The sequence below is a fragment of the Chlamydotis macqueenii genome, chromosome 5 (assembly GCF_036417535.1).
Source record: "Chlamydotis macqueenii isolate bChlMac1 chromosome 5, bChlMac1.mat, whole genome shotgun sequence".
Lineage (NCBI taxonomy): Eukaryota > Metazoa > Chordata > Aves > Otidiformes > Otididae > Chlamydotis > Chlamydotis macqueenii.
Window position 1 is genome coordinate 55,969,904 of NC_141560.1, and position 20,858 is coordinate 55,990,761.

At 35.6% G+C, this 20,858-nt stretch overlaps 1 protein-coding gene across 17 annotated transcripts in view; it reads left to right on the forward strand.

Moving 5' to 3' along the window:
* SOX6 (SRY-box transcription factor 6) overlaps positions 1 to 20,858 on the forward strand; it is a 386,403-nt gene that overhangs the window by 158,518 nt on the left and 207,027 nt on the right. For 16 of the 17 annotated variants that reach the window (XM_086748345.1, XM_086748348.1, XM_086748349.1 and 13 more), the window contains one exon: positions 3,558 to 3,768. In XM_086748345.1, the coding sequence (XP_086604471.1) occupies positions 3,558 to 3,768 (211 nt within the window). Of the gene's footprint in view, positions 1 to 3,557; positions 3,769 to 20,858 lie in introns of those variants that run through there. The other variant, XM_086748353.1, reaches the window with a different exon arrangement.

A 20,858-nucleotide genomic window follows, 5' to 3' on the forward strand; every position in this document is an offset into this window, starting at 1 on the left:
GTCAATGCAAATTAATTTTTGATAGCTAGGCCTGCATCTGATGTATGTGACAGTTGCATTTTTGGTCGTGCAGTGGGTGAGGTGGTGGAACATAAATGTGACCTGAGTTGGCCCACAAAAGATTATAAGGTTCACCAGGCAAATTAAAATCCTTCATAAATTTGCTGCAACCTTTATTTGATTTTCAACAAACTGCATGTTGCTTAACAACTTCCCTTCAAATACAGTTGAGTTACATTTCTAGAGAAAATATAACAGAAGGGCTTCCCTTGCCCCATTGTTTTTTGATCTATCTAGTTTGCCATGAATATGAGGTCAATATAACCTGTTCATATGGTTGGAATAAAAGAGAAAGCTGACAACAGTAGATAAATAGGAGTAAAAATATCCATTCTGATTGCATAGCTATAAAATTCCTTCTAAAGCCTTTTCAATGTTTCATTTTGGCTACATTTTATTTGTAGATTATTGACAAATTTATCTAGAATCATAGAATAAATGGCAATTGGTTTTGTTTCTTGTAGATATTGTACATGCAGCTGATTTAGATGTTTCTAGCTGACTTCTGCTATTATTAGATAAGATATTTACACTGGACTGGTCTACAGTTTTTCTGTTTGCCCATTTAATCCTTTGAATGCCTTGTGGAGTTCTCTTGCTGAATCCTCAGCCACTCTTTTTAACCATTTCTGATTTCAGAAAAAGATGAGGCTCAGAAAGTCATCCTTGCGGAGTTTCCTATAGTGCCAATTCAGATAATATACTGCAAAAGTATTAGACATTTAGTGACCTGACAGCTGTAGGGCCAAACAAAACAAAAAACATTACGGATACATTTTATTATCTTATTTTTATTCTACATTTTAATTACCCATGAAACTGATAATATAAAATATTCTACTAGTTGGACAGATCCTCACTCTTGCAAAGGCTGTTATTCTGCCTCTGTTCCATAAAAGTACATCATTTGCACGGAGTTTGAAATTGTCTTTTCTTCATTATGGACACTGCAGTTTTTTGGGCAAGGAAAACAACTGTGAATATGCTGCCTAACAGAGGCAGGACTTGAGAGGGTCTTTCATTAGCAGTGAAGGAATCATAGAATCATTAGGGTTGGAAGAGACCTTTAAAGGTCACCTAGTCCAACCCCCCTGCAAGAAGCAGGGACACCTCCAACTAGATCAGGTTGCTCAGAGCCCCGTCCAACCTGGCCTTGAATGTTTCCAGAGATGGGGCGTCTACCATCTAACATTGTGCTGGACCACATATGTATGCATCCAGACGAGGGAGGGGATAGGTTATGAGGAGGAAGAACATTCAGTCATTTCTACTTACTCCACAGATTAGCCTTATCTTCTTGTTTCCGGCCTAAACAATAGATTTATTGTTCCGTGTTGAGAGCATGAAAATCCTGCACTGAGCCTGATGGATACACTCAATGTACTGTAAGAGAACATTGTTTTCTTGAGAACAAACTTCTTTAAAATTGCTAAATTACTCTTATACTGTAGTCTTCAAAGATGAAAATGCCATGTTATATAGTATTATTTCTTTATTGAGGTAATGTATTATAGAAATTCAAGTTTTAAATTTGAAAAAGATTAGAAGATGCTTTTTTTTTTTTATCTCCATTATAACTTAGACCAAGTTTTAAGAAAAAAAAGCAAAGTAGTTTTCAGAAACAATTGAAGATAAGAAAGCCTTCCTTTTCTAAAGGCAACTAAATAAATTCAGCTCTGTACCTGGTCTGCCTAAGCTATTATTGTCCTTTGTGATGTTTGATTCTTTAATGAGTACAAATGGATAGAATGAAAAATTCTTTAACGTTTGATAGATGAAAAAATGAAGGTAAAGTTTTTGTTCCATGTCACCTCTTTTTCTGTCTGTGCTTACAAAACCTCTGCCACTCCTGCTGTGTTGACAGGGGTACTGCTACTGCTGGGATGCAACAGCGTCTTCTAGTTTCCTGTCTTAGTGAATAAGTACATTTTCAACATCACTAGCAAATACTGCCTCCTTCTTTAATGACAATAATAGCGTTGTGCTGATCGCATAATGCTGTGCTTGATGACAATTTGTCACCACCACCTTCTATGCAGTCCACAGCCCTTAGTTACCACACTTGCTCATTGTTAGTGTTGCTTCTTCTGTTACATTGCACAGCTACTTCTTAATTCAAGACTGAAGCAAAGATTTATGTCTGATGTTGTTGCCGATGGTTACTGCTTTCTAGTTCATCTTTCTTCAGGCCTTGTTTCACATGGGACATTTCCCCACACAAGTTTCTTCAGTACTCTGCAGATGGGTGTTTTCAGCTCATAGAGTAGTAGGAATATTATTGTTCATAACACTATGCATTGGGAGAATGATTTTTGATAGAACTATTAATTAATATCTTAATTCTTAAATACATTGCCACTATGATTATTATTACTCTTTCTTTTTAATGATAATCAGTTTTATGGCATCGACTATGTGTGATGACATTTCTAGGCGTATAATAAACAACAAACCTTTATTTTTTTTTTTACCCACAATTTTTAGCACTTCTAGCCCAGTATTATTGAAAATTAAAATAGAATAGTAATTTTGGAAAGGGATAGGTGCAAGAAATTCCCATGGTTGAGATTTTGAGGGCAAATTGAAGAATTTGTGCTCTTTTTATCTGAAAGAGTGAAAGTGGGGATGCAGTCAATATTGCATCTATGGTTGGGAGAATGAGGAGTCTGAGCCAGAGAAGTTCATGAAGGGCTTGACTGTTGGGGGATATCATAAAACTGAGGAGAATTGACATTAGTCATTGCTTTTTTTATACCTTTATTATTTTTTAGCTTGTTGCTCAAATACTATTTCTTATCTATTGACAAGGGAGATGAACCCTTTTTATTTATCTTTCTATGGTTTTGACTACACAACATCTTCTCTGATAAAGTAATTTTCTTACTCTTTCTTGTCTATGTTAGTCTGGAAAGTAACATCTCCTTTTGTATATTAGAAGCATTATAGCCTTCACTCTTTAAGAAAAGATTTTAAAGAGCAGTGAACAAGTATGGGTAGACACATACCATAAGCTTTGTTTAACTGTGAAGCGGATCCTCTGTCATTATCGGCCTAACTCTTTCTCTAGTTTTAAAGCTATGTTGTTTTCCATTAGCTGAGGATCTATCTAGGAATAATATGTCCTTACCTGTATTTTCTCTCTCAGTGCTACATGTCTTACCCTTGGTTAAGGAACTAAAGAAAATTGTAAAATTTTAACACATTAATTGAAAAAAGTGTTGAAGTGGCTTGTTTCTGACAAGAAAATCCTTGATGAGGACTATCTCAGGCATGAAGTATGATTGTTAGAAGCGTGGAGACGGCTGGGAGAAAAGAGCCCCTATCAAGCACTGAAACTGAGAAATTAAAATCATAACGCTCATTTTAGAAACTGGAGGATACATGTAGGCTTGTTAGTATTACTGACTGATGAAAAATACTTTCAACTTTTACCTGTTTGAGATTCTTTCGATGTAAGATAATAGCCTATGTTTTCACGTTGTATTGTTTCTTTGCAGGAGTCAGAGAGTAATAAGTTATGTTCCCTATATTCCTTCCGAAATACCTCTACCTCACCAAACAAGCCCGACGAAGGAGGTCGTGATCGCAGTGAGCTAATGACCAGTGTTAATTTTGGAACGCCAGAACGCCGCAAAGGAAGCCTTGCAGATGTGGTGGACACACTGAAGCAGAAGAAACTAGAAGAAATGACCAGGACTGAGCAAGAGGGTATGTGTTGCATAAGACCGATACGGTTTCCCCATCCCCAAACCCTACAATTTTTATAGCATAAAGAATGTATTTGGTATCAAAAGCCAGAAACTTGAATAGTTGACAAAGGCTAAGACAAAGTTATTCACAAGTTACTATGGCAATGGTATCTGAGATCCATTAGAGATTTCAGACAAATATGCCAGTTTTTTTAAACTTTCTAAATTGTGTTTGTTCTCTGTGAGTCAAAGCAAAAATGTTGGTTTAGATGTAAACTCAACTCTTACTTGAAAGGTTATGATGAATTCTTAACTGGTTGTAGAGCTGTGAGGGATACTCATCAGTGGTATTTGTTCTTTTTCTTTTAAAAGATAAATGTTTATGCTAAACAATAAGAATGAATAAGAAATGAACCAGTTTGTTTTGCCTTAGAAATTATCTTCTTTCATCACCTTAATGACCCTGCATCTGTGACCAGGAGAATGGGAATGTTAAAGGTACCTGGTTCTGACCTACATATCTAGAGTTGCGGCTGAAGAAATAATTTTTTTTTACAGTCTGCTCAGATATCGTTACAAGTGTTAAAAGAGAGAGATAAAAATGAGGACAAATTTTTGAGCTGTAAGGCAGTTTATGTATTCAGTCCTTATTCTGATATTTTCATCGACTTTGCTAAGATGTTTGCCTTGATAGGAGCCAAACAGAAATGGAGAATGAGTTTATTAGTATATGTGTGCACATCATCAGGTCCATTACGAAAATCTCTCCCCATGTCAAGAAGAATGAAGTCTTGGTTGCTTCTGCAACAATACCTTCTAGTCTGTGAGCTCAAACATTAATTTGAACCAGTGAACATGTGAGAACAGGAAGCTCTGAAACAGATAAAGAGATGTGGAGGTATCTGTGTGAGTTTTGTTAGTTATTTCACCAATGTTGTTTTGTGGCATTAAAAATAACCCAGGAAGAATATTTGTTATGTAGTAGAACCACAAGGCAGTAGAATATTGTGATCCCTTTTTTTTTTTTCTCTGAAATATGTATGAGTTCAGGATGATTTTGCCTCCTCAGTATCATGATATGGTCACAATACACTTCAGACAGTGCATTTTAGGATCCCTTTGCTCCATGTAGCACTGCAGATTTCAATTAAAATTGATACTGATGCAATAATATGTTTAAGTATGGGTTAAAATAATGTAGGGATGTTAATAGGCTTTCAAATTTCTTGGCATAATTGTTAAATGCCTGCACATAGATAAATGTGTTCTATAGGTGTCCTTTCTGAAGCTGCTGAAACGTCTCTAAAGAGAGAATATCCCATATTCTTTACTACCATCTGTCTGTTTACAGCTGCAAAGATCACTCTTTTAAAAATTGCTTTCTTAGATTCGGTGGTTAGACTAGGAAAACTATTTTAAATGTTACTTTGGCAAAGCTGTTTTTTTACAGTCAGTAATAGTCATTCAACACTCCATGCTAATCAAAGGTCTTGGCTCATACTTTGCTGCAGGAGTATACAAGTTGCTTTTGATTATAGTGACACCACAGATACGACATTTCCAGGAGTATACTGAATGATGTGCTAATAAAAAGGTGCATTGAAAAGTTTAAACATAATATCTTACTGTAAAGATTCAAGCATTTAATAGCTTATTTTTGTATAAATTCTCAAGAATTTTCTGCACTTCTCTGTATTAGTATACACAGGTTGATTTAAGACAGGTGTGTGCACAGCAGAGAGGTCCCTTTCACTAAGTCTGAGCCTTCCACGTTGTATGTTTTCACCAGCTGTGAAACAAAGGTCATTTCTGACCTATAAAATAATCTTGCCTTTTATGGACCACATTATACTGGAAAACTATTCTGAAGTCTGCCTGTATGTTCAAAGGTAATTGACTGAATCTTCATGTTAGGTTCTTTTCAATTTTCAATCCAGGATTTTCTGTAGAAGAAAAGGTCACTTCCATTTTACAGAAAATAATTAATGAACATCTGACTGGTACCATATGAACAAACACAGAAGAATCATTAGTAGAAAGACTGGAAATTCTTCAGGATGTTACACTTAGGAAGTTCAATGGTTTTAAACTTCTGTGTAGACTAGGAATACAAAAATTCTTATGATAGATAAGAAGTGGTAAATGCCAACTTACAGTCTCTTTTAAAAAATCTAATCAATAGCCTACAATAGCCTAATCACGTGTACCATACAGGATGCTTTTTAACATTTATCCTTTAAAACAGATTTATATTGATTTTTTTTTTTAAATGGTATGCAGCCAATGCTGTTGAGGAGCCCTTTGTGTAATAAGTCCTTATCTGTCACAAAATTGTTACCCAAATTGAAAAACACCTACTGATTTTTTTTTTAGCAAGTAGATAGCATAGTATAATTGCTTTAATAAATGTAATGAGGGAAAGACATGTATTTCTACTGTATACTACTGTGTAAAATCTCTGGGGCTTGAAGTCTTGCATCGCTCCTTTGAATAAATTAATAGTACATGTTAGCATCTTTAATAGGGAGGAGCTCCATGACTGTTGATGTAGCTGTGGAAACTGTGCTAACATACAGTCATATATCAAGTTAATTGTAGAGTTAGAAGTGGAATAAAGAACTCAAGAATTACAGTCATCTGCTTTGACGCCCATGCGAGTACAGCAACAAGTCTTTTTACTGTTATTATAGTAGCTTTCTGGTCCATCTGTATGATCTGAACTTAAGTAATATGAGTTGCTGGTGTCAAATACTTAAACATTCTGTGGTATGTCTTCAGGTATTAGGTGTCTATTATGGTTGTAGGTACTGTTTGCAGTCTCTGTTGTACCTTGTAACATTGGAAAAGAAATATATACTGAAAGACTTTATCTTGTCTAAATAGATATATTTAATCAGAGTCCTTTGGCTTCTGAAAATAAGTTGTCTAATGAGAATTTCATCTGAGCAGCTGTGACTGAGGAGGTCAACAGGCATTGCCTAAGAGAATATGGCCCAGCTGGTTAAATCTGGTTGTTGTAGTGATTTAAATGGTCAAGTGCTGCTTGTAATCCAGGACCGTCTGTTTGTAAAGGAAAGAGTGGATGCTTCAGCATAATGTACAGCTGTTTTAATCTTTCTTTAATAATAGTGCTTCAGCCAGTGTCATGTCTGCTGTATAATACTGGGAACATAAACGCCTCGTACAGGACTGAATATACCTTAGATATGTTTTTAGCCTTATTTGTAGTTTGAACAAAGATTACCAACATCATAGGATTACCAACATTTTTTTTTTACTTAATGGTCAAGGATTTGCATACTTTCTACATTAAGGCATTCCTGTGTCCTAATTTATAATGATTTTGAAATGAGAAAATTGATGAGAAAATTTTAACTGGGGGAAAAAAAAAAGAATGCTACAAATATTTAGAGTTAATTTGAGTATGTAAAGACTTTACTGACATGTGTTCTCGTAAGACAGAAGAGGTCAGAAATGAACAGGTGTCTAATTTAATCAACAACACTAGACTCTAGGGCCTCTTGGATAACTTCAATATATTCATCTTCTTCATTTTTGTATAAGCAGAAGGATTGTTTTACTGGCTTTTTTTCTTTGGAAATATGCTCCAGTACTATCAAGTTTTAAATCTCTTTACAGCTCAGATGAAGAGTTTATGTTAGATAGTATGGTCAGACTGCTTCTTTCCCTTTCTGTCCCCCTTCAGTAAAAGACCTTTCTTTCAGAATACTGCTTAGATTACTTTTGTGAGACAGATTTACATCTCTCAGGCTGCATGAATTCTAGGCTGAGAATTGGCTTCCAGACAACTATCCTACTGTACTTCATCATAAGCTTCTACGAGCAATAATTAGTAGTACACATCTTGTCTGTAGCTAGGAGAGCAGATTTCCCCCTTTTGGATCTGGAATGCTAGGTTGGCAGGTCAGCTGGCACTTCTGAGCTGGAAACTGGGCATGTCATTTCTGCTAAGTGCTAAGCCCTCATTACTCAGGGCCTGGATTCCTAATTCACTTTTGACCTTGATTCTGAGCGATATATACAGTGTCATTTTTCAACCAAGTTCAGTTCAGAATTCTAGCACAGGCTTTTTATAAACTGCTTCCCATTCTTGTTTCCTCCTTGAAGACCATAGTTGAACATTCAGAGATCAAAGATTTTTACTTATGCATGTTGGAATAATGAACGTCTATATAAAGAGTCGTATATTCATAAATTTCCATCTATTCTCTGTCATGTGCACCTGTTTGTACTCTCTCTCTCTGGCTGGATATGTGTAACTCATAGTGATATATAATATGTCTAAAGATATCTAAATTAAAAATTAAGGTTTCACATGCATTATTCATTTTATCTGCAATATGGGAAAACTTACTACACTACTCGGTACTGGTGATAGTTCTGATTTTGTATTTTGCTATTTTTTTTCCTCCAGCTTCATTAGTTAATAATAGTTGCATAATAATAATACTTTTATATTGACTTAAAATAGATTAATGCTTGCCCTATAAAATCTCCTGTCATGCCAGTAAGGAGAGTATACTCAAGTATTGCACTCAGAGATATGTACGTATCTCCTGTTAGCTTCACTGGGAAATAAAGAAACGTAAACTTTCACATACTGTGTTTTATAACTGGACACTAGTAAACCATTTTAGTTGTAATTTTGTGAAGATTTTTTTTGTTGTTGGGGTTTTTTTTGTTATTGTTGTTTTTTCTTTTTAATGGAATCTGCATGTGCTATATGCTATTAAGTGATATTTGTTTTAAGACTGTCACAGCTGACAATAGAGAGAGTTCAGGCATATACACTTGTTTTCTGGTATAGTTCTGGTATAGCATAGCCTTTGAGAGTATTACATGGAAGGAGTTCTTTTTTGTGAATTAGGTCTAGAAGTGAACTACTGACCATCTGTGGTCAATGAAAATTTTTGAATGTTTTCCAGAAGTTTTACTGAGATTTAATTCAAGTTTTCTGTCCTGTGGTGTACTCTGTAGCCACACTTTCCACTGATGAAGGCATGATGGCTGCTTATGTTAATACACTTGACATTTATAGGCCCCTGTTCTTTATTCTTCAGTTTTCTTGATGACTACAGATATTTTGGTCTGTTCCAAACATTTAAAAATGTTACTGGGATTTGGTATTAGGATTATCCAAACTCATAATTAAAAATTAGTTAATAACTATTAGTTAATACTATTGTGATACCTATGGAATTTGTAGATGGTAACTGGGGTTCCTCTGTGCTAGAAACAAGCCCTTTGGATGTGAAAAAACTCACCTTCTTCAAAATCCTTTCATCATCTTTGAAAAACCTTGCCACGTCTGCTAGGTAACACTCTCATTGTGTTTCCTTTTTCTTGTTCTAAAAAAATCATTTTTGGTATGTAAATTGAGAACCACTTATGTATATAGTTAATTTAATGCATATCTTTTACTTGCTTTTTGTTAGAAGCCTTATATGATAGCATCTAGACTGAGGAGTTTTTCTACTAAGCTCCAAATGTGCTTCCAAAATAAAAACACAAAAGCCCCGAAGTCCACACAATAAATAGATTACTCAGATCAAGTTAGAGGAGAGATATGAGGCACATTTTTGTAAACCACTTTTTTTTTTCTTGAATTACTTACCTCTTTACCATATAATCAAATGCAACTCACTGCTTCTCTTTTTTTCTTTTTTTTTTTCTTTCTTTTTATCCAATGATGTTGGTAAAATAACATTGGTCACTCCTTTTTTTCTTGCAATTTACTTTACTGTTTTAGAAAAATAAATATATTCTTCTATTTAAAGAAGTTTAGTAGGTATTAAAATTTCTAAGAATTCATTTGTTGAAGTATACAGTGAATTCCTATTTCTTACTGTGTTAAATTTAAATAATTTAGGACTTTTTAGGAACATTACCACAAAGAAAGTGGTTTCTAGGGTTATTTTCCTGATAACCAAAAGAAGATGCAGCCTAGTTTCTTTCTATCTGGTGTATTTGATTTTTCTATCAAAAATTCATTCTTGATTGAAGCAGAAATAACTTTAATGAACTTGTTTTAATGACATTTAGGCAGCATATGTTTAGGTAAATATTTTTTTTTTACAAAGGCAGATCCAGCCTGCTTAGCCATACTGTATCTGATCAGTGATTTGTCTCTTACTTTTATTTATCCTTCTAGGTATATGAGAATTTATGCATTTTTTATTATTTCCTGTCTTATATCCTTTAAGTCTTTCAGAATACTGTTTTGTGATGAAATGCTATCTCACAATTTTTGTTTAAGAAACTGGCACATGTTTTCATCTTTCCACCTTATCTTTGCATTTATTATCTGGCTGTCTACACTTCAATCTTGCCCAGTGTTGTAGCATTTGAGCATCTAGTAATTTCTCACAGGTTCTGTGTGGATTACAGTATCATAATTCTTCAGCATTTTTTGGTATGCCTCATGCTAGATTTGAAAGTTTCCCTTCAGTTTTCTTTGTTCTGAAATTTGCTTGTGGCAGAGAAATGTGGAACAGTGCAGGCTTTTATATAGGTATCATGAAGAATGAGATCTATACGAATAAATCAATATATTATGGAGATAATATTTTTTACTCAAAGATTTCATGTCCCTTCAGTTCTTAGGTCTGATTCAGGATTATCAACATAATGTGGCGAGTATAATGATAGCATCTTTCAAAATAGGATTTGCTGGAAGTTGAATGGAAATAGCCACATGGGGACGTGTCAGGCAAAAATACACCTTGGTTACTATCAGGCGGTTGCCTAGATGCAGGATCTATGGCATTTTATGGAGCTTCTACTTTTTTGGAGGTTCTGCTTCTCAGTGAAGGTTGGTTTTCTTGTTGAAGCTTTGTATGTCTGCACCTCTACAAAATTGTTGCTTTTGCTAATAAACACAGTTGATTAGAGCTTGAATACTGGTGTGGGGTAGTCTGAAATTCAGATCTCAGTTCTGAAGACGGGGACGTCCCTTCTAGCCATGATAACTCTTTAAAGTATTTTTGGGTAGATGTTTACTTTCACCATTTTGAGAAGCTCACATTACATTGAGGAAATGCCCTTATTCAGTCCTGAATGTTTGAGATGAGTAAAATCCTTTTCATTAGAACAAATGGGCTTTCAGCCTTTCCTCATTGTCTCTGAACTTGAGCTGTAGACAGGGACAGATTAAACTGAAACAGGCTGAGATCTTCTCAATGCCAGTATCCACTGGCCATTCCAACTAGTTCCTCCCCAGTGACTGTGTTTTCCAATGTCTTACCTTCAGGGGTCATCTCACTTATTTCTTCAATCCCACTATACTCCTCAATTCTAACATTGTCCACTGTTGGATAGAATTTAATTTAATTTAATTTCCGCTGTGTGATAAATTGTCTCCATGCTTCCATTTTGTATGTTCTTCTGCACTGTGCTCCTCTACATTTTTGTCTCCTTTTTGGACATGGTATAAGATCTGCTATCTTTACACTATTTGTATGTAAATAGTATTATGTTGTTAACAAAGCACATCTGAAAATCCAGGTTTTCTTTAGTCCAGTAAGAAATGCAAGTTCAGTATGAATGGGTATAACTGACATTGGGCTCTGTGGTGAAGAATTTAAGTGAGCAAATAGATGTAAAAATATGGAGAGTTGCTTCAGTTGTGTGACCTTGGCAGCAGAAAAATAAATTCAAACTTCATTGGTTTCTGATGTACTGTGACACAAACGTTATGACCAGATCATGCTTTAAAATGGGATTTGAAATACATTTTCTAGTTATCAGGCTAATAGTAGGGACTAGACTGCAATACCTCCCTTCTAAGGTTGCTAATGTAAATATAAAAATAGGAGGGAAAGACAGGGCTTGGACGCGTCTGATCTTGTATGCCATTGTGTTTTCCAAGTTCTGTAGAGTGAATGACCTCAGATTTCTTTGGTGATGAACTTTAGTTTTAGTTGGTCTTATTTGCTTTGCCATTCCTGCTGTTTTGCAACAGGACCTAAAAGTGCTTTAAGTGCTTGTGACTGGGGTAATGAATGAAAATATCTTTCCAGCACTGAGAGTATTGCATTAGACTGAATAGTCACCTTACTTGTAAAAGCACTATTAGAGACGGGCAGCTGTAAGTAAGGATAACGATTTGTGTCCAGTGCTTGTTTACTGAAAATTGTAAATGTATTATTTATTGAGAGCTCTCCAGACAGTGCTTGTCAGAATAAAAATGTCAACTCTAAGCAAAATGTTATAATACATAATAAAAATGCTAGGTAGGCACTTTAGAGATACAGCTAATTAGATCTGCTTTTCTTAAAGAAATAACAGTAAAAATGCTCGGCAGCACATACATTTTAGATGCTGATATATTCCTTGTTTTTCTATACAGTATTCGGTTTAGATACCTTATCATTACTTAAAAATAATTTTGACAACTTTATTTGGTTGCCACAAGAGAGGCAGAGGCATTCTCTCCCTGGCCGCACGAGGCAGCTACTGGCTCAGGCTGTCATGTTCATCTAACAGAGAGAGCAGCTACTGTCAGCTCTGTGTTATAGTCTGAAACTCCAAGATGCCACTTCTTTCATGAGAGAAACCTGCCTCCAGTGGAAACAACAAGCAATTATTAGGATTAATCTTCAGCCGTGCTAATTAACCCCAAACATATATTATGTTAAGGAAACTAAATCCATTCAACATCAGTGTTACTTTTGTGGATTATTAAATATATGTAAGAATTAGGGGAAAAAAGATAGTTTATTATATTTTATTTAAAATACTATTTTATTTAAGTATTTTTAATACATTTTTATACAATTTCAGGTTCTCCTGAAATTTGTAATGGGAAGAATTTAAGCTTAAAGAATTTTGAAATCTTCTAGAGTATTTTATAATGTGAAGGGAGGAAACTGGATTTTGAATTTATCCTTTTTACAAAGAACTGCTCGGTTCAGCATCATAAAATTTAGCATATCATCGTTAAAAGCAGCTTTCTTCTTTCAAGTATATCAGCCAATACATGAAAGAGCCTTACTTTGTTCATTTGGTGACAATATATCCATGTTCTCCTGCACTCAGTTTGCTGTTGGTTTCACAGAGCTGGAGAATCACAGAGTGACTGAGGTGGGAAGACACTACTTGCGATTGTCTGGTCCAACCCCCCTGCTCAGAGCAGGATTACAGGTTGCTCAAGGCCATTTCCCATCAGTTTTTCAGTATCTCCAACAATGGAGACTCCCTAGCCTGTTCAGTGTTTCGGCATCCTTACAATAAGAAAGGTTTTTCTTATGTTTCAAGGCCATTTCCTGTGTTTCCATTTGTCACTGGGAACCACTGAGAAAAGCATGGGTCTGTCTGCTTTACTCCCGCTATCAGATATTTATGTATTGTCCCCTGGAGGCTGCTCTTTTCCAGGCTAAACACTCATGGCTCTCAACGCCACTTTGCATAAGAAATGCTCCAATCAGTTGATTGTCTTGCGGCCCATTGCTGGACTCTCTCCAGTATGCCCATGTCTTTCTTTACTTGGTAGCCCAGAACTGGACATAGCACCTCAGGTGTGGTCTCAAATATGGTTTATTTTAAGGCCTCTAGTTCTACACTGTAGGACTGATCTGGTACCTTTAAAGCCAAGAAGGACTTTGGCATTAACTTCACGGTAGTGTGCTCAAACCCGGTCTGAATCCTATTCATCTGTATAATTGGAGTTTTAGCCCTGTGTGTGTTGTCGTGGTTTTGTTTAGTAGGGGGGGGCCTAAGGTGGTAGCTTCTGTAGGAAACTCTTACTTCCCGGTGCACAGCTGAGGAGCTCAAAGTGAAAACCAGGAACAAAACATAACACTGTTCTGAACTACATGTTTCTGTGCTTCGTAAGTGTATTTTGGATTGTGATGAAGCCTTCAAATTCCCATTTGTAGCCAGGCTTCTTCCTTATTTACTCACTGGCATGTTGATTTCCAAAATCAAGCAAGAGTTAATAGTTGTTAATGTGTCAAAATCATCCCTATTCTGTGTTATTAAATAACATAAAGAAGCAATAGTGTTTCTGTAGAGTTCAGATTATGATATTCATGAAAAAAGAGTGCAATAGCCCCTGTTAAATACAGTTGTGAGGGCAAGTACAGTGTAAACATCTGCAGATAGCTCGTTAGCATTGCTGCGTCCTGACTAGCGGCACCCATTCTGCTGCAGTCTTGGGTCGGTCTTTAACATGGGCTGCCAATCAGTAAAGCCGTGCCAAAATATCTTGTTCTACAGCCTAGCATTTTGGAATGTATCTAATAGCTGTTTTCTTTTATTAATCATAATATATTTTTAGTTTTACTTACATAGGTGCCCAGAGTTCCTGGGCACAGTGCCCTACGTATGAATGCCTGTTTATTTTCATCTTCCTTTTTGCTAACTGTTTTACCTAATGCTTTACATAACTGTTTGCCGTATTTCTACATGAAGCTGTAATGCACTGCCTGCTCATATTTCTTAAAGAACTTGATGTGACATCACCTTCTACGGTGAATCATGATCTTCACTGAACCTAAAAAAACCCATCTTGAATACTCTTCTGTCTTTTATTTGATTAAAAATGTTGAGGCAAGCAGGCTCTTTCACCCATCTGGAGGAACGCTGAACGCTACAGTCTAGAGTGCCTGCAGTGGCACTGGAAACATTGAGAGCTCTGTACCAAATTTCTTGTCAGTCTAACACCACCTTAAGACAGAATTCTGTTTGCATTTCTAGCTATGCTGGATGTGTTAAGGGATAGGCGTGAGAAAAGGATTCGGCTCTTTCGATCTTCAAATTTACCTGATTTTTTAATGTTTTAAACAGCTCTGGTTCTCAGTGTAGGTCTTAGCAGTCCTTATAGTATCTTAAATATGTAACAAGCGGATAACTTTTAAATATTTACAGTGAAACGAAAACTAACACATCAGGCAGAGGTTTGTTAAAATGTCAGAAGAACTTGCCCTAGTGAAAAATAAATATTGAACCAAGTTTATTCCAGAGGTGACTCTATTAATTTCAATGGAATTACCACGGGAATACTTCTGAAAAAATCTGTCTAGATTTTGTGTCATAATTTTAACATTTTTTTACAGAACTTTAAGTAGCTCAGAAGTAGTTTTATAGATCTGGCATGCACATGCATCACTAAGTAAAATAAGCTTCCTTTACTTCAGTTTCTCAGTTTCCTCTGTGGACTGTTTGTGTTTTTAGCTCTTTAAATGTAGTTCTTGCAGCTTTATTAATAGCTTTTGTTGTATTTGCAGTTATCCTTGTAATTAAAAATTTAGTTGGAGTATTGGTTCCTCCAGGTTTCAGTGTATCTGCTGTTTCTGCGACACAATGGCCCAACAATGTATCACGTCTGTTGCCTTTCTGTGTCTGTGTATCAGATAACACAACAGGCAGTGGCCAGTCATATAACCTCAAAAATCAAACCGATTTGTTAATGAACTAAAAAGGCAATATAATAAGCATCTCTATTCAGTCATTTTCCCCAGCTTTCAGTTATTCCTTAGGCTAGTGCTGTATCAACAAATTATTTGATGACAATAATTTGGCTGATGAGAATACAAGGAAAAAGCCCCAATCTAATTAGAAAACAGCGTATACTGGGTTGCAAAATGTGGCTAATATTTTATCTTTTATTTTAGAACTGCAATTTGCAACTTTTGGTAGTTAATGACTTTTATGTCTCCCCTCCCCCGCCATGCACACCAAATCGTTAAAAAAAAGGCCAAGAAGAGACTACAGGATTTGAAACACAGTGGCCCTGAAGTGATGGGAAAATGGCCAAGGTGTCACAGCTAATTTCTGACCCTGCTTTATGAGTTCTGCTGTTCCTTATTCCCCTTGTCAGTCTGTGAATCCCTGAGGCTGTACAAACTGGCCTAACATCACTCAGCTCTGGTTTTATATCCTCTTTTAATAATGTTGAGTCTATTCTGTCCAACTTTGATTCAGACAACCTGCTTGTCTTGAAAAAGTGATATATTTAATCAGTGGCTCTGTCTCCAGCATAGCTCCCACTGCGTGAGACTAGAGCCAAAGAGTAGTGCAGTGGCCTGTCACTTCTGTTTGAATAGGTAATGTGGAGCCGCTCAGCCGAAGAGACAGGAGCTGGAACTGCTTGTTAGGACACATGATCAAAAGCCACTCTCTGCTTTCTGCCAATCAAGCCTCATGTCGCCTTGTGGGGCAGACATTAAATAGATTTTTTTTCTGCCGTACGCTGTGGGCACTTTGCCAGTTTGACATGTGAACTGTTACAAAAGATACCAGAGTTTCCACTGCTTGCTGACTGCTTTTAAATATTACCAAGCCCTTGCTGTCCAAAGCAGAATATTTTAAATAATGGATTATGATAAATTTCCACTACTATTAGGCAGTCTCCTTCGTGCTCCGAACAGTTCAAAGATATTTTTAAAAACAAAACTGTAAGTTGGTTTCTGAAAACAAACTAGCAAGCAAAAAACTGTTGAACAACCCTACGGCACATAGATTTGAACAACGTGATAATTGTCTGAGAACTGTAGCGAGTTGTGGCTTTCACTGGTGCGATTTTGAATATTGTTTCTATTTTTGGTCTTTTTACATTATTTAATTGGATTTTCCTAGTTGAGATCATGGCACTATTTTATTATTAGGTTTATGTGGAGGGATATTAAAATTGGTGTGTTTTGTAAATTAAGTTGAATTTATTTATTGTGTTTGTTGGCTGCCAGTGCAAATATAAATGTCTTTAAATGACTCTGTAGTTGTTTTTAGTTTTGCTTGGTTTTTTCCTCTTTGTCTCCAAAGAGGAGATGTCTTTTCCTCTTCATAACCACCTCAGCTCTTGTGCCCATGACAACAACACTCAGTGGTGGAGGCTAACAAAGATGACATTTAGGCTTTGCCTAAGTAATGAATATTGTTTTGTAACTTCCAGGGCCACTACATTTATGTCATTTTTTGGAGGTCCTCAGTACCTAGATAGCTGCTTCTTTTAGTGTACTTGTGGTCATGATATCCAGATATCCAGATGTTTACACCCTTGTGCTTGCTCTTCCTGGTATAACAATAATAATAATTTTTTTTTTCATTTTTCTTTTTCCTTTTTTTTTTTTTTTTTTTGAGTAAAACATTTTTACCAAAACATACCATGGCAATCTAGTGGAACTCATTTAAACAGTGAGCTACACATAAACAGCTGCTCCTTCAATAAGCCATTCTTTATAATACCCTTATTACCTTCTAGTGTCTCAAATTCTGATTAGTCAACAGTGCTGATTACTGTATGGCATTCCACTGCCCATCTTCCTTCTGCTCAGCTGCTCATGTCTTAGCTGTTACATGATTACAACACAACTTGTGCATTGTTTCTCCAAGTTGTTCTTCATATTGTATATCTTAAAAAAAAAAAAAACAAACAACTAAACCCTCTTGAGGAGATGGAAAAATTTATTTTCGGTCACTATGAATTCCCTGAAATTTTGTGAATCTTTTTTGCACAACTGTCATCTTCATAGCCTGAGTGCTCTGCAACTTTCTAGTAGGATGAATAAGTTCTTTAGATTTACAAGGGTAATCTATAAATAAACTCCAGTTAAAAGAACTTTAGAAAAATGATAGTTAGTTATTGTGAAATTTGTAATATGGCAGAGCAGGAGAGACCTAAGACTACCTTTTTTAAAAAAAAACCCAAAACAAAACCAAAAAACACACAGAGCTTTGACCTAGCTTAGCTTTCACAAAAATCCGAGTGTTCGAAAGTCAGTAAGAACAGAGTTGTCTCATGAGAAAGCTGTTTGGAAAATGTACCCCCGGTAACACATACTGCATTGCAGGAAGATGTGTAGTGGTAGAAGAATTAAAATGGGAAGAGAGGGAATTGTACACCAGTGCTCTGGATCTCTGATTTCTGGTCAAAGCAGCAAACACAGAGGTTTGTTAGGGACATTAAAACTTTGTCAGCTGGTTTATAGGCAAATAGCGCAGTAGTGAGAACACCCTTACTGCAGCTCCGTTACCCCTCTCAGCTTGCTGTGGTGCAGCCCCTTAGAATCACGTCCCGGTGAGTACGAAACGCTGACACACTCAAAACGCAGCCCCATTAAAGGCCTTAAATCTGTCATTGTGCTCTGGAGCCTGTTCTGAAAATAGCAAAGCTCTTTTTGTAAATTAAAATCGGTGTGAATGGGAACAGATGTTGACATGCTTTACTTTATCTGCAGGGATCCCTGTTAGGGGGGAGGGGGTCAGTGAGGTTAGATGGTAGGAATTACTGCAAATGTGCAAAGGACAGGGTAAGTCTAATATAGACATTTTCTTTGGTTTTATGTAGAGCTGTGGTACTATCCAGTGGTTACTTCTGCTTGCTGGTAAGTCCCTATATAAGGAGAGATGATTGTGTAACACCTCTAATTCCTTGGAGAATGCTGTCCCCTTTTATATCTCTTGACACAGATAAAGCGGAGGGACGCTTGCCCTGTTTTTCAGAGTCACCGTACTCAGTCGGGTCTGGATTCCAAGGGAGTCTGAGTGACCTCGATTCCCGTTTACTTCCATGTTACCTGAGCTCGCTCAAGACCTCATGGAAGGTGCTTAGCATATCCTAGGCTCAACCTACAAAAAATTTGCACTCATTCTTTCATTGGGTAGCATTTTTGGTATTTCAGCATTACTTTTTAAAGATTTTGGGTGAACTCTTGTGCTGCATTAGAGTCATCATCAACTTTTAATAGTTTTTGAAATACAAAGTAGTTATATTCTGAAATGTGCAATTTATTAAATAGCTTTTCTAGTCAATTTAAATAAATTCTTGTTGAAGATTTTTCCTGATTTAAAAAAAAAATATATCAAAGGATGAATTTATTTATAAGAACTGTAATAGTTTCCCTCGATTCCTTTTATATTTTAGATTACCTTATAATTTTCTAAATCTACATGAACAATAATGATCAATTTTGTCAGTATTATTCACACCTTTTATTAATTTAGCATAGATGAATAAATGTGAATGTTGTGAAGAGTTGATTGGGAATAGATTTTAAATCTGACAGTTAGATTACAGGGTACCTAAGAAAAAATGGCTCTTTCACTAGGTACCTAGTAATTTAATTCTTGTTTGAAATTATTATAATTTATTACAGTGTGTGGGTCCTAATGAATGTCTACTATTAAATGAAAAGGAGAAATTGAAATTATGAAATTCTTTTTACTTATATCTTAAAAATCCTCTTAAACAATTCAGTAGTTATTAATAAGCAATGTGCTTTTCTTTCCCTTTTATGTGAGTGCAAACAAAACCTTTTTTGCCAGTACATAATGATAATAGATGAGTGCTACTGGAGATTCTTACTTAGAATCAAGATTGTCTTAAAATAGAATGGAATAATTTTATGTGATGAAAAATATCTGGAACTTGCTATCTTGATTAGACATTTAGGCCTTAACATATGAGTCCTTCTTCAAGGAAAGCTCAAAATCATTCTCTAGAAGTTTTACTTTTGTTAGGAATGCAGATATATGTGTGCTGAAAAATTAAAACATTTTTCCTACTGAAGGAGTCAGTAATCAGGGCATGAGGATATAATAAGCATTATACTTTTACTATCATTATGAAAAAATATTTTTCCACTTTCCTTATTGACTTTGTTTTGAAAAATGGGTAGGACAACTTCGTAAAAATGAGTAGGTGTTTCCAAATAAGTAGAAAATTGGTAGGTATTTCTAAATAAATTTGAAGAATAGGCTATAGTGGCATTTTAAATATGTGATGGAACACAAATTGTGAAGTATCTCTGTTAAGAGGATGAACACACATTAAAAGATTCTTAGAGACAAACTATATCAGTTCATTCTACTGTAGCTCACATAAAATTAAGCCGCTAATGGGATTATACCAGGATAAAATCTGTTTAGAAGGCCTCTAGTTTTGTAACATACTACAGTATTTAAAATTATGTGAGTATTATATAAGCATCTGATAAATAAAAGAAGGTTAGAGGTTTTAGTGGAAATTGTTGTGGACATTGACATTCACTGGTTTCAAACTGACTCAAGTTTCTCATTTGTACTGGTTTTTTTTGTAGCTCTTCTACATCTCTTGCTGTAGCGGATTTCTGTTATTAAAACATGAACCAGGATCTTTCTACAAGTCAGAAAATTGTATTTCTAAGCTGAACAAATTGCTAGGGGTGCCTTCCATTTCTTGATTATTTTATTTAAGTGGAAAAGAATACAGTTACCCTCCTTAGTAAAGTTAACTGAGTATGAGTAATAAAATACTACCTCTGGTTACCTGTTGCTGTCTTGCAGCTGACAGATGGAGCACCAGTTGGATATTCCATTTTAGGGTACCAAGGTAGCTTTGTGTGCTAGCATCCTTTCAGATGCATGTGTCTTTTCCTCTGATAAGAGTGTGTGGGATATTATTCCACTGCATGTTTCCTGATATGATGCCAGAAAGGAAAAGAAAAAAGAACAGAAAAATAAAAAGAATAGAAAAGAACAGAATAAGACAACAGAAAGGAAAGGAAAGGAAAAGAAGAAAGAAAAAAAGAAAAGAAGAGAAAAGGAGACAAGTCTGTTTTGGTGTGTGCGTGTGATTTGTCACTTCAATGATTTTTTAATTTTCATCAAATAGGTGTTTCTAAGTTCCAGTGGACATAGCTGAAGCCAATATTTTATAAAATAACCTGTATTTGGGACTGTATTTTTTTTATACTCCCTATCCAAAATAAAAGGCATCAAAAATCACCATATTTGAAAGTGACAGAACGAAACTGGATTTGTTGACTGTTTGTGCTCTTTCTCACTGCACACAATTGTGGTGTAGAATCTGATCGTATATGAAGTTTTCTATCTAGCTGATAGGATCCGTTTCAAGCCAATAGTAGAAAAATGGAGACAGAAAAGAATTTGTTCCTTTCAAACTTCTAAAAATACTTGGGCTTGTCTCACGAGTTAGGAATTTTTATATGTTTACTGTTCTTCAATATAACCAATTCCAACAACTCCCCTGTTAGAGCAAAAAATAGGAGCATGCTAAAACATGAGCTGAAATATCCTAAAGAGCTAACATTTCAAAATATAAATATAAATTAATGTTAGTGTCATTTTTTTTTCTCATTTTCTGAATTTCTT